General features: G+C 33.3%; 1 protein-coding gene across 1 annotated transcript in view; it reads left to right on the top strand.

Moving 5' to 3' along the window:
- LOC106661873 (neuropeptide Y receptor type 2) overlaps positions 1-15,478 on the top strand; it is a 159,552-nt gene that overhangs the window by 81,504 nt on the left and 62,570 nt on the right. Inside the window, exon 2 of the mRNA XM_024225506.1 lies at positions 9,840-10,019. Coding sequence (XP_024081274.1) covers positions 9,840-10,019 — 180 coding nt within the window. The remainder of the gene's footprint in view (positions 1-9,839; positions 10,020-15,478) is intronic.

Genomic DNA, 15,478 nt, shown 5'->3' with positions numbered 1-15,478 from the left:
GTATTGGTTGAGATGAAAAAGTTAGTGTCACGAGCGGGATTCGAACCCACGAACTTCGACTAAATACGCCGCTGTTCTATTACTTGAGCTATCTTGACTTCGATTGCCGTATTTAACTGTAGGTCGTGGGTTCGAATCCCCCTCGTGACACTAGCTTTTTTATTTCAACCAATACCTTACATAAAGATTAATTAATTGAAAGAAGCTATTTGGTCAATTGGACCACGAAATATAATGGATGTATAAGAAACAACGTTGCCACGTTCCCTCCATTTACAAGTGCAAGAGGTAACCGATTTCATCTGGTTTGCAATACAATGGGATAAATCATCTTTTAAATTTGTCTAATTTCCTAAGTATTCAAACAACCGATATCTAGTTTAAAAATTAGTTAATGTTTTTATTAGCCATCTGTATATTCCAAGTTCTGCCTTGAAGATTTAATTTTTATGTAAAATTTTTAACTACAACAGAATAAATGTTATTTTTTTGATGCCTGACTACTTTGACGTGGTAAAGCTTCAAACGTATTGCTCTATAATTCAGTGGTTATCTCCTTGCTGAATGAGATGATTATAATTTGAATGAATAGCTAACGTCATTTCCTTGAACCATCCCACTTTCGGTCCGATGGTCTGCCACGGAACATCAATTGGTTACATGATCATAGGTCACAAAAACTTTAATTAAATTAATTATTCAGATATGGTGAGATGCGGTCGGGTGTGATGTAGGTTTCAGAAAAACATTTTCTTTATCGTGCCAACGTTTCGATCTTTTATTGAGATCATCTTCAGGGCCTGGGGGTTGTAAACAAACAATGTTTACATTTAACAATTACATTTAGGATGTGGAAAAGTGAATTTATACACACGACACGCAAGTATGGCACAATTGTACAAGACAAACACTTTGAGTGAGTAGAAATACTTTGTTTGAATATAAAATATATTTTGCATTGTATAAATTCACTTTTCCACATCCTAAATGTANATTTCCAAGTAGCGGAATGCTACAGAGGTAAACAAACAATATCATTTGGAAGAGGATTAATAAGTGTTGACATTCATACAAATGAGTAATCCTGTAAACGTAAACAGAATATTTTATATAGATTTTTTTTAATGAAAACTTAAAATCCTGCATTATTTTCCGGACAACCCGATAATAGTTCGGCCAGATTATCCTTTCAGGAATATAGAAATGGGATAAATAGGAAAAGGAAAGCTAAATTGTTGGAAAATTAGACTATGTGAAAAGTATTTGATGTGTGGAATGTAATTTTACGTTTATATTTGTTTTGTTCTGTATGTAATGTGTAGAGATTAGTGACCGTTAATCGATAGTTATTCAGATTTCTGAAACCTACATCACACCCGACCGCATCTCACCATATCTGAATAACTCTGTATGTAATATTTTTGGATTTTTGAAGTGCTGTAGGATTTTGCTTGGGTTTTTGCAATCATTTTGCAATCTTCACTCTGTTGTCCAGATATTGGGATGTAAGACCGATGTAAGTTGCGGGACAGTTTAAACAGTTGATCTTGCAGATTACGTCAGATTTATTTGTTATTGGTGTGGGATCTTTAACTTTGGAAAAAAGTGTTTGGATTGTTTTATAATTTTTGAAAGCTATTTTGAATTTTAATTAAATTCCTGCAATGTAACTAATTATATGTAGTATGGATTTGCTTCTAAATACCAAAACGATAGAAGTCTAATTAGTTTGTTGGTAGAAAATTTAAAAAATTGCTTAACTTTGTCGTTTATCGACCTTACCACAAGTTGCGCACCAGGACAAAACGTAGCTCAAATTGCCATCATAAAAGTGGTTCTTAACGTTCCAAATCAATTTTTATTGATTTTCTACTAAATTGAACAACTCTGCCTGGGCTTTGCATTTGAACGAAACAATCGTCGATGGTTAGCATTTTGCGGAAGGGGGAACAATGCTCCGGTCGTTCTCTGCCCGTTTGAATCTGTTTCGTGGATTATCCAGTTAATTCTGACATATCCAGCACAAATTGCCGGAGGGCGACAGAACCTGTTCCCAACTCACGTCCTAAATCCTAAATTATTAGTCTAACGTCTGCTATCCGCTTTCGAAAAGAATTAGCTTGATTGATGAGATTTTCGGCGAAGCGTTTACTGGCCTATTGTTTAGGCTAGTGCGTTGGGATTCGGTAAGAAGAGAATCATATTAACTTCCACCGAGGATACAAGTCGGTGATAAATCACAGGCGACCGAGCCCCATCAATCCTCCGAGCGGCGTTTGTTTCTGAGTTTTTACAACTCGAGATGAATTACATAATACGCTAAAAATTGTCCAAAATTACGGCAATAAGTTTTTCTGATTTCCCTCTGCGAAAGTATTAGTAAAAGATCGCCTGAATAATGCAAACCTTGAATAAAATAGAAAGTTAGGTCAGCTTTCTGAAGTGAAGGAATTTTCCGACTTAATACTGCTCGGAGCGAGGTGGTTCGATTGGCTGAAAAATTTCAACGCAAATAAAATGATTTTCCAAATGCTAAATGGTTTATTTCAAAAGCGTATCATTACTCAAGGAACGCAAAAATAAACTGAAGTTTTAAGCGAAGAGGGCGTCCATTTTCATCCTTGTATGAGAGCTAAAAAAGAGCTGGAAACCTTATGAAGCCGGCCTTTTCGGTCTGAAAGGGATTAAAGAAGAGAAAGAAAATGCGAGAGTGCTCTGAATTATCTAAGGAAATTTCTTTGGAAAATATGCGATTTCCACCACCAGAAGACTGCCAAACAACAGTAACATATCTTTCATCAGCTTCTTTCTATTCATGTAACACATATCAACAAACTGCTTAATAAGAAGAACAGTATATACTTATTAAATATAATGTATAAAATAATTACAAGTTATATATGATATATAGAAGAGATAAACTTGAGTAAAACTGACATTAAAGATGAAACACAATACTGTGAATTACGATTTTAAATCAATCCTATCCGATTTAAACTATTATAATAAATAATCATATTCTGAAAATTATATGGTGCTCTTTCTTCTTCTATGGTTGAGTGTTATATTGCCAATAACTCTTTGTATACTTTATACACAATTTCGATAATAGCCAAGTGCCGAATATACTACATATTAAACCGGCGAAACTGGACGGACCAGTACGATACGGATCGGCCAAAGTACAGACCGCACATCTAAACAACAAATTCCACACATAAAAAAGTAGCGTGATCATTCCAATAAATAGTGCGAATCTTGTGCGTTTTTTTGTGTGTCAAGAAATATCACCAATTGAAATGACTTTCATTAATAAATCTATATGTATAACTTCACTCTGGCTATCAGCCGTTCTATGTAAATAAGGTTAGGAATGGATACTGGGAAAACGCAGTTTAAATCCTAGAAGTATACATAAATCATTAAACAAAAATTGTAAAAATGTTTTCTATTCTTTTGTAATGTGAGATATTTTCTTCCATTCTTTCTTATTATTGCCTAAATTCATTTTCCCTCGCTCGCTCTGACAATAAATTCATGTCTATTTCATCGCTAGTGCCATTTTCACCCCCTTAGTCCAAGACGACTTGCTTCAAAAGCCATTTTACCGCCACTAAGTGTAGTGTCGTGGAAACTTTATTAAAGAGGACTTCTAACGACCGGGTGTCCGGTATGAGATAGGGAAATAATTTTTCCAATTTTCATTCATTTAAGTTTTCACAGGTAATTTCAACTGTGGCGCAGAAAATAGAACCTAGGATAATTTTTATTCCTGAGTTTCATATTGTTGGCACTTTAGCACAAAGTAAAATAATTTCCCTCTCAAGCATCATATTTAGAAAATGTTACATATACGTAGAACGTTTTACTATTGGTGTTTGAATGGAGAAAAATACCTGTTTTTAAGAAGGGACCTGGCTTGATTCTATCACTCTCGGGGGCCCTGCTATATTGAATAAATCAGTCAGATAGGATTGGCATTAAAGGTTGAAGTCAGAGCGTCTTATTGAATTTAACCTCACAATTTGAGACGGAATTTAATTTAAAAAATAGTGAGAGAAGAAATAAGAGTCTTTTTTTAATTCTCTCCTGGCTCGGAAAGCCGAGTTAATTTAAACTGCCGGTCTCAGCTAGTAGAGTTATTTAATCCCAGCTATCCACGCCCAACGTCTCATTTAACGTTTAAATATTCCACATAAACGTATACATTTAAGAAATTGCACTCGGTTTAGTAAGGTGATTAAGGGATGGTTGGGCAAAATCCAATTCCGACATTGCTAAATTGTTTTCAGAGCATCTTTCCACAATTTTTACTGCCCACCATGACATACTTGATCATCACGACCATCAGCTTAACATTGAACACGACTTGAATGTCTCCCTGCAACTTTTTTATCCTCCTAAAGCATTTACTCCATCACACATACGACACACTATTAAACAACTACCTTCACGAAAATCTCCAGATTATGATCTAATTACAAAACAAATATTACAAAATTTGCCCCAGAGAGGCTTACTACACTTAACATACCTATACAATGCTGTACTCAGGACCACATATATTCCATTGCAATGGAAGTTCTCTATAATTAAAATGATTCATAAGCCAAATAAACCTTCTAACCTTCCAAACTCCTATCGACCCATTAGTCTGATCTTGCCAAAATAGTAGAAAAACTACTTCTTACTACTAATTCGATTACTACTAATAATTGAAAATTCTAATATCATTCCAGATCATCAGTTTGGGTTCCGCACTTTTTACTCGATAACTCAACAATTACATCGTGTTGCTGACAATATAACCTCTTCCCTCGAACAAAAACAGCATTGCTTGGGTGTCTTTCTTGATTTAGAACAAGCCTTCGATCGAGTCTGTCACTCGGGCTTGCTTTGGAAACTTAGGAACATCCTCCCTCATACGTACTATCTTATACTGAGATTCTTATCTGACGGATCGATTTTGTCGAGTCCGTCAGGGAACCGAATTCTCACCTTATGTACGCATAAGGGCGGGTGTTCCTCAAGGAAGCATACTTGGCCCTTTTTTATTTTCCATATGCACTGCAGATATTCCTACACACGTTATCGTTTCGACACACATTCGCTAATGATACAGGCATTCTCACACGCAATTCGGATCCCTCAATTAACACTCAACACTTACAACAACACCTGAATGAATTAACAATATGGTTCACAAAGTGGAGAATAAAGGTTAACCTAACAAAGAGCAAACAGATCAATTTTACCATACGTCAAAATGTCTGTCCTGCGGTGAGTATAAATGGAATTCCATTGCCTACCACTGACCTTGTGCGTTATCATGGACTTTTCATGGATAAACGACTGACTTGGAATCCCCATACAAGACTGAAAAGACAGCAAATAAACCGACGTTATAAATTGTTAAAAAGACTACTCGACTCACGATCAAAATTAGACCTTGAAAGTAAACTTTTAATTTACAAGACAATGATTAGACCTCTCTGGGCGTACGGTTGTGAAGTGTTGGGCTCAACCAAGGATTCCAATTCCCAGCGTCTCCAATCAATCCAATCTAAAATTATCCGTCAAATAATAAATGCTCCGTTTTACGTTTCAAATTACACTATCCATAAAGACACATCCCGTTTGTACATGAACCCATCAAAACCCGATATAAAAAATTTCATCAATCACTGAACACACACAGTAATCTATTCGTACCAAAATTTATCACTTCCAACCCTACCTGAAAATCCTCCAAGACGATTGAAGCGAAAGTGGCCCCGAGACCTTCTCATTGTGTGAAGAATGAACAAGATATCAGTGTGAAGGAGTGTTACCACTGGGCAACTTCTCCTACAAGAGCCTCAAATGATAATTCAACATATACTTACATATTTACTTAATACATCACTTGTAGTTGTAAATACCAAATAAATGTAATAAAAAAAAAGATTCTAATGATAAGGTAGGAAGAGAACCAACTCAAAAGAGTGCCATGGAAACCATGAACAGCTAATTTGGCCGTCAGAAATGGATGATTAACTTTGTCAAAAGCCTTGGAAGAGTCAGTGCAGATAGCATCAACTGGACACTTTTCAGGAAAGGAGTTGAAAGTGAAGTTCTGGAATAAAAAAAGGTTTCTAGCTGTGGACTTTCTTTTGCTGAAACAATGTTTTTGATATGTAGTATTGTCAAAAATCCAGGGTGCTATTTATCTAATATAAGGGATTCAGATATTTGGAAACAGAAGGATTATAACAATAGATATTATATAAAGCTTTTTTTTCCTAAAATTAAAACAATATTTTTACAATAGTACATAACAGCACTGAAGTTTTCACATAAGCATAATTTTAAATTTAACAATTTTTCTTCTCTAAAATCATTCAAGCAATAATTTCCAAATTATTCTATGACCACAGTGAATAATTAATTAAGGTTTTTAGTTGAGATAAAAAAGTCAATGGGACGAGCGGGATTCGAACTCACGATCTTCGGCTTGATACGCCGCTGCTATACCACTTGAGCTATCGTGACCTCGATCCACTCGGACACCAACTTCCCATCTCAACCTCACCTTTTGAATTTTGCCTCCTTTTTGCCATTTTTCAAGCGGACCACGAAATTAGTGAATATAAAGTGAATAATTGTGATTTTTGCTTGTGTTTATGTTAATTGAATATTATAAAGATTAAATTCTATTAGTCTATTATTTTTTTAATTATTTAATTTATATTTTCAAAATTGGTCATATTATATTATAAAAAAACATTTTACTAAAAAAGTCACGCTGATTAGATAAAATGTGTGCTAAGTTGGTAAATTCGTACATTTTCAACAGGAACAAAGTGTTGAAGTAATCAAAAGTTTGAAGGATTTAACCTTCGTTAAAAATAAATTTCCAGAATTTAACAATTAAAAGCATGTTTACAAAATTGCATTAAACCCCGCTTTCTATTAGATAAACTCAATGTAACGACGCTAGGCAAGCAATTGACGAAACAAACTCTACTAAAATAATCACGAATCAGTAGAAGTACTGATTTGCACACATCTAAAGTAATTCTAGTAATCCTAAATCCGGAGCTTTACTAAACTTTGTTCGTCGAAGTTATCTGGGGGCTTCAGGGGCAAAAATGAAAAATTGCCTTCATCCCGGGAATTCCAGCGGTTAAAAAAAAAACATTTACCGTTCTTAACAAAGTGTTTTTAACTCGGTCTACAAACGATAATAAGAAGATAAATAATAAACGCAATAAACAAATTAAAATTTACCGAAATTCTTGCAATGTTGTTACAAAATAACCCAAATATAACGAATTCTTATAACTTTCGAACTGAATTAATAATTATTCTATTTGAATATTGAAAAACATAAAGAAAACCTGAAGAAAAAAGTCCCCTTTTTATTGGAAAAGTTTTATTTATATCTGGTAATTGAGAAGTTTAGTAGCACATAAGCCGAAAGTTCAACCGCTTTTTAACCGTTTTACCAATCACTATTATGAAATAAAAACGGCATCCTAAAACTGGATTTAAGAAAGTTTTGTGATGTTACTCTTAATCTTGGTCCGCCTTGTCTCGCTATGTATAAATTAACGGATATTCTTAATCGTCTTAAACCAAATGACTTTTTTAATCTAGCTTCATTTAAACATGATTAGAAAAATGGATAGTGTTGAATGTCTGCCATCAGAGGAAAAGTATTTTAAAGATATACGTTAAATTGTAAACACCAGTCAACATAATTTTAGATAATGGGTTGAGCCTGGAACCACTCCGGAACAAACTCTCCTTCGTCGTATCCGTAGAGATCTCATTGCTAAAACTTAAATTTTACACAATTAAACGTATTTTAATTGTTTATGAAAATTTTATTGCTAAGAAAATGCAATTCTAAACATATAATCAATTAGATTTTACCTTTTTTAAATTATTTCATGTTGTAAGAAAATTTTAATATATGTAATTGTAGTATTCGTTTGATAATGATGCAATCTTCTACGAATCGCCTAAGTCAGTACTGACTATCGTTCTCGTTTTGTATCAGATCGGATAGCTTTCTATCCCGTGTCGTCAAATTTTGATTTCATTGCTTAAGCATTTGTAGAATGTATGGGTATGAAGGTATGGGTGCGTTGATGATCTTTATGAGAATGTCAAGAAGTGTCTATCATGTAAGAATATAAGAAGTATATAGTTAGTGCCGTTATATTTCGTGGTCCTGATTGATGGGAACTTGGTGTCCGAGGGGATCGAAATCACGATAGGACAAGTGGTCAAGACCAACGGCCTTTTGAGCTGGAGGTCGTGGGTTCGAATCCCGCTCGTGGCACTATCTTTTTCATTTCAACCAAAAACCTTACATAAAAAGTTTAATTAATTGAAAGAAATAATATGGNTATAATAATTTTTTATAAATATTTGAGGTGGTACAACTGGATACAAGTAAGCGTGAAAGTGCCTCCCGGTAAGACGTAAATTCAACATGCTAGAAAACTTGGAAATTAGCAGCACAAAAGTTTCTCAACTGCGGCAGACTTTCTACTCAGAAACAAATTCCGAATCAATATGCACAACTTTCGGACTGATGTAAAAATGAAATGAAAGAAAAAAGCTGGAAAAGAAAAAAGAGGAATACATTTAAAATGTGAAAGAAAACAGAAAAGTTTTTACAATCAGAGTCCAAGAAGGGCAATGAATAATTTCTATAAATAATTTGATAACCCGTTTAATACACAATGAATATAAGAAAACCTTATAAACATGTTATATTACAATTTTAACAGTCGGAATATGTGCTAGTTTTCTTTATAATGATTATTTGGAGGTCGTGAAATGCGGTCTGGTGTGACTTAGTATTAGAAAAACATTTTCTTTGTCGTACCAACATTTCGATCTTTATTGAGATCATCTTCAGGGCTCAATAAAGAAAGAAACTTTAGCGCGATAAAGAAAATGTTTTTCTAAAACCACGTCACACCTGACCGCATCTCACGACCTCCAAATAATAATTAAGTAACGGTCACTAAACACCACACATTGATTTATAATTTTGCAAATCAAAGAAGTTCATTGTTTTAGAACAAAATTTCATTTTAATTTTGACTTGACAATTCAAAACACAAAGATTTTATCTTACTACATAAAACCACTGGAGAATAAATCATCACGAGAAATATTGTTGAAATAAGTATAACAAGGTAAGAAAAATATCCTCCTTTAAGGACAACATCATTTTTCAGTAGTCAATTTTATCTCAACTAAAAACCTTCATTAATTGTATTAATCAATAGATTGAGGTTCATTGTTTGCATAAGATTTTAAATCGAAGTTTCGTACTTTTATTTGTCTTTTTCACGTTTAGAAAGCAATAAACCAAGAAACCTGCATTAACATATTTTTATCCCTTGTATCGTTAACCTTGAATATTTAACTTGTATAATATAGACATCCTAGGTTCTTTCCCTCTGACCCATTTAGTAATTTGTTTCGACCTAAATTTCCGTAACTTTTGGAGAAAGTAAGCGGATAAACCATTCGGACGCCGGCCCCTTGGTTCATGTTTAATGTATTGCACCTCTTTTATTCAAAGGCTCAACAGTTTAACAAACTCTCAGAGTTAAAATAATAGCAGGATTTAATCACGAACTGCTAACGTTTTATGAAAAAAAAAGTTTAACACAAACACAGAAAATATAAATAAATGTCATTAAAAGTTTTAAAATATCGTTTTTCATTATTAGGAAAACTTTTGGCTTTGGATAATCCATCTTTTTCTTTACAAATTCCATGCCTAATAGGTTTCTTTTATAAACTTAATATTCGTATTTTTAATTTTTCAGGACATCCCGCTTCATGTCTCAACGTTGACGCTCCTTTTGATAGCCTGGGACAGACACAGATTCCTCAAGGACCCTATGAAACCGAGGATACCTGCATTCGTCTGCGCCACGGGATCTTGGCTGACCGGTATTTGCCTGGTACTACCGTATCCGATTTACACAACTTATCTTGATTTGGGAGTGAGTATTTTAAAACATAAGTTTTTGAAATTTATTTAGATATTTTCATTCATTTAGAAAATAAGTAAATTATGTTGAGAACGATTTTTTTAAATTATGTTTTTCTGGACTTTTTTCCTGGGAATACGGTCGTCAAGTCTCTCTTGCTTTCACTCCGACCTAAAAGATCTTTTGTGGAATTGACCCTTCTTTACATCCCCTAGAAAGTGCACTACCCGTGATTAGTGCTGGTACTTTAGCACTTTCCGCGTTTCCTCTTCGTTAGTGTTGCCTTTCCAAAGTGGCTGTAATTGTTTCTCGGACTAACCCTTTTACGGTCACATAAGGTATAGCCCGAAGTGCGTTGTTTCATGACAGAGTCGGCAACTAGGTACATTTTCCAATTTTTTATGCTAGTAATTAAATGAGTAATGGTCTATTATTTTCCTTAGAAATAGATTTTTTCATGGTTGAAATGTTGACTCCTTTGATTATTTTGTAAATTTGTTTTCCAACATTTAATTTAATTTCCATTTGTTCAGTTGGCTTTTCAGCATGCTTTGGGGCGTGCCAATTTGCTGTTCTGGCTCAAAGAGTGTTAAACCTGCTCATGCTTATGCCAGTTTGTCAGCCCGCTCACTGCCTTCGATCCCCTGGAATTCTGGAAACCTCATCAATTACCTGATTGTTTTTCCCTGTAGTTGAAAATATGTTAGGCATTACTAGACCATCTTTACCTCGCCACCGCTCAGTTTTAATAATCATTGTTGACATCTATTTGCATGTTGTTTGTAAATTTACCAGTACACACTTGGTGTACTGTTGTTGTTGTTGTTGTTGTTGTTGGAGGGAGATTAATTATTAATTTTGGACACAATAAAACTTTTAATTTTGTTGTTACTGTATTGATTAATATTTTAATTTTCAATTAATAGAATTATGATAAATGAAGAACTATCTTCTCTTTCTCGTCTCACAATAATGTACAATAAAATTTTAACAGCTTTTCTTTTGTAATTTACAAAAAGGGGCTACTTTCTTGGGATCAAAAATTTTAGTGATATATTGAAGGTTATTTTACATCAGCCGAACGCTTTTTATGTAGGATAAGAAAATAAAAAGTTGAGTAATGCGAAAGGATTTAAACATATTAACTTAGATTAATTATATAAAATATATCACAATAATAAAATGGGGGAGGTCTATAAGTTTACTATTAGTAATGTGTAATATTTAGTAAACGCTAATTACTGATTATTTAAAGATCGCCGTGAGATGCGGTCAGGTGTGATGTAGGTCTGAAAAATATTTTCTTTATCGTGCCAACGTTTCGATCTTTATTGAGATCATCTTCAGGGCTCAAAGTGTTTGTTTTTCGTGTCGATGTGCCATTCTTGTGACTCTCAACACGACACACAAGAATGACACAATTGCGCAGAAAACAAACACTTTGAGCTCTAAACATGATCTCAATAAAGATCGAAACGTTGGCACGATAAAGAAAATGTTTTTCTGAAGCCTACATCACACCAGACCGCATCTCACGATTTCTAAATAAAAATAATTATCTTGAATTATTATCTTGTTTTATCTAACATCATTGTTAACAGTTATAGTTTCCAAAAGTAAACTAACCAACATACATTTGGCGAATAGCGGAGAATTGTAGATAACTTGGCTGAAAAAGAATAGATCTGCCGCTCCTAAAGTAAAATATAAAAAATATGTAATCAAATTTCAGCTGTATTTTAACTTAGAAATTTCAATTTACTGTCAGGGAGGATAACATGGGAAAATCGCTATTTAATTATATTTTTGGTCAATAAAAAAGTCGATATACTTCCAGTTAAACCAAAAGTTTGTGAAGGCTATCTTATTAATAATTAAAAGTAGTTAATTAAATCTTCCAGCCAAAACTGTACAAAGGATAGTAGAAATTGTGGGTTAAAGTACTATTATTGAATTGGAAGCGCAAAAGGATAGATGATAATTATACCACAGATAGGCTTGAAATTGTACTCCGTATTGTTTGACACACTTCTCTTGACAAAACATCTTTCTAAGCGTCAATTAAATTCCAGTAAGTTCGATTAATAACACTTGCCAATTGTGAAACAATACAGTTTCATACATATTTAAACATACATTTATTAATCTGCCATGATCATCTAATAATACATGTTTAAAAAATAGAATTTTACGTAAAAGAAATGCGGAAATATCTTATTTTTTAAATCATTATTCAACAGTTCTTTTTTCAGAAAATAAAAGTATTTTGATTATTACTAATTTAACAAATTTATTATTTAAATTTACGTCATAGGAATATTTAATTTATTTTCGTTTGCCGTTAACCATTTTATATCGATATCACCAAAGACCACGGAATCGAGACTGTTTCTCAACTATCACCTGCGATCTCAGAATCTAAGCTCTCCAAAATCCACCCAGCTGGTCTATTCAGGTCGTATTCCCATCTTCTTCTTGCCGCCTTTTTAGATTTTTTTTTTTTTTTTTTTGGAGGGGGTTATCCAAATAGCGCGATCATTATATATATGTATATATCCTTTAAGGACAACATCATTTTTCAGTAGTCAATTTTATCTCAACTAAAAACCTTAATTAATTGTAATATATTAATTGGTCTAGCGGACCACGAAATTAGTGAACTTATTAATTTTATATATATATTTATATATAATTTTCTCGTGATGCTAATAGAAAAGGGAATGAAATATTATTTTGTAAATGTAAAATTACACTAGCTTAATTATAAACATTAGCTTTTTTAGGAGAAATATGATAAGTAATTTATAGCAGGAAAGTTTACGCGTTTTAATAAATCGTAAAAGTTTTCATAAATCATAAGGCATAAATGGTAATTTTTTTTGCAAAGGTTTTTCCATTCCTTCTCATTATTGCCTAAATTCATTGTCACTAGTCCCGTTCCAGACGTAAATTCATATATATTTCCTTTTTAAGCCATTTTCACCCTCTGTCTATGACGTGCTACAAAAGTCTGCACTTTTCCGCCAGTAAAAGTAGACCCATTGAAATTTTATTGAAGAGGGACTTATAGTACAATTGTCGTTGCAAGTTCACGAAGAACTCTCACAATGAATTATTTTTAATAAATAATTTTTGTTTGTTCATCTTTTCAAAGTGTTATCTTTAATATTTTCTTCAATTCAATACTCATTAACAACAGCAAAAATTAGATATTATGACAAACACTGTTTCCCTCTACCTTGCTCTTTGTAGATTCCATCTACTTTCAGATAAAACAAACATTTGTACAAAAAGATAGGAACAAATTATTTAGCCGGGAACTAAAAGGGAGAATAGGCGGACCAAGAGATAATTACTTGTCAAACCACTGAAACAGCAGTTTATATTCGGAAACTTCAACACAGTCTAGAAACTTGTGTCTCATTTATTTGTCCCATTAGATTACAAACCACTTTAAATGTGATAAAAGCATATTATAAACTGTTTTTCTTTTATTTCTGGTAAATAATTTGATCAAATCCAATTATTGATTTTTTAAGTTAACAATTAGGATATCAATAATAATTATAGCCGGTTCCTCTCGCATTTTTAGGATATTACAAATATATCAAATATGGCGGGTTAGTTGAGGAGAGTTGTTCAACAGACTTGTTACGTAAATTTTCAAATTACTTAATTGGTTATTGCTAGCTGGAGGGAGGGACACAAATAGCCCAAAGTTTCGTTTCTCTGCCTGTACTCAACTTCTACTAGGTGGTGGGATTTTGCTATTACGTTCCGCTGGTGTTAGTTTTTTTTTTTTTAACGTTCTGGCTTTATTAATAGGTTTTTTGCCATGTTTATGCCGAATAGTTTTCACACTTTTCCATGGTCCTTTTCTCCCTTTAGGGGTCGGACTCTCACATCACTCTGTTGTCCAATTGCCCGGCGATAGGTCATGCAAAGTGAGACATGTGCTTTACAAAGCATGTGTTACCCCGAACAATAGAATTTGTTTGAAAAATTTTACCACTCAAAACAGCGAGCCCACTTTATTACGCTAATAAATACATATGCTCTCAACACACACTAAGGGGACATAAAAATGTCAGAACTATACACAATAAAACAATCCTGTTTCCTCCAAAAATCAGAACAGGGGGCCCACGTAATCGCTGCCGTGCTCAAGCCGATTCTCATATCCAGTGAGAATCCTATACGTTCTCAATAAAGAGCCAGGGAATTGCACCCTTCAATTAGGTCGGACACATACGCTCTCTTTGGCTCAAACGTGTCCGTCTTCAACCTGGTATGTCCTCTCCTTAATCGGTTGAGGAAGACCCTTTTTCTACGAGTCAGATCTTTCCAGGGCCACCCATGAATAGTGCTCTTGATACGTAAGAGCTTCTCTACCGATACGGCCTTTATTACAACTAGCTAAATAGTAGGTGTTATGATTATTATTCTGCAGTACAATCACAAATTAATCATATTAATTCAAATAATAAATTATTTTACCAAAATAATTACCAATTACCAATAACTGAATCAATCTATCATTTGTTGATTAATTACTGTATTTATTGTATATCATATTGTAAACTGATATCACACATATTTATATATGTATTTTTTAAATTAAATATTAATTAGTGTGATATCAGTTTACAATATGATATACAATGTAATACAGTAATTAATCAACAAATGATGATTGATTCAGTTTTTGGTAATTGGTAATTATTTTGGTAAAATAATTAAGTTGATTGAATATATAAAAAATATATTTTTCATTGTATAAATTCACTTTTCCACATCCAAAATGTAATTGTTATATGAAAACAATGTTTGTAAATCCCAGGCCCTGAAGATGATCTCAATAAAGATCGANAATAAATTCGAGTAAAATTGAATCCACACTTTCGGCCTTGGGTCAATTACCTTTTGGATCGGAAAGAAGTTTACAGTCGTGATCAATCAAAACGTGTCAAAAAGTTAATAGTTATTTACAAGACACTCCATTATCGAAACATTGCGATATCCACTGTAACAAAAATTTCCCAACTCCTTTTCAGTAAATATTGTTCATGTTTATGTTTTTTAAACTTCGCTCCACTCTTATGAGGCAATATTTTGCGGGGGAAAGTAAGAAAAATTCAATGTCAGATCCCTTCACTCAATTTATTTTATCGTCCAGGGATAAGGAAAAAATATTAGCTCAGACAGCCGCTTATAACCATTGACTGATTCCTTCTAAGCTTTGGGTGAATTTTTTTGATAGATGTATTTTTATTAGGTTTTTTAGATGAATGTTCAATATAAAATTCTGTTTCAATAATTGATTAAAAAACCCCAAGGCATGTTTTAAATAAATTTTTTATTTCTATGCAAATACAACTTTATATATTTTGATCATAATTAACGCAGTTAATACTAAAATTATGAATTCCTTTTAAACAGGAGGGCTTAACGCCAAACTACCGGTATCGCGG

The sequence above is a fragment of the Cimex lectularius genome, unplaced genomic scaffold (assembly GCF_000648675.2).
Source record: "Cimex lectularius strain Harlan isolate CLEC.00 unplaced genomic scaffold, Clec_2.1 scaffold34, whole genome shotgun sequence".
NCBI lineage: Eukaryota > Metazoa > Arthropoda > Insecta > Hemiptera > Cimicidae > Cimex > Cimex lectularius.
Note: the sequence above shows the minus strand (reverse complement) of the source record. Positions and strands in the feature narration are given on the sequence as shown.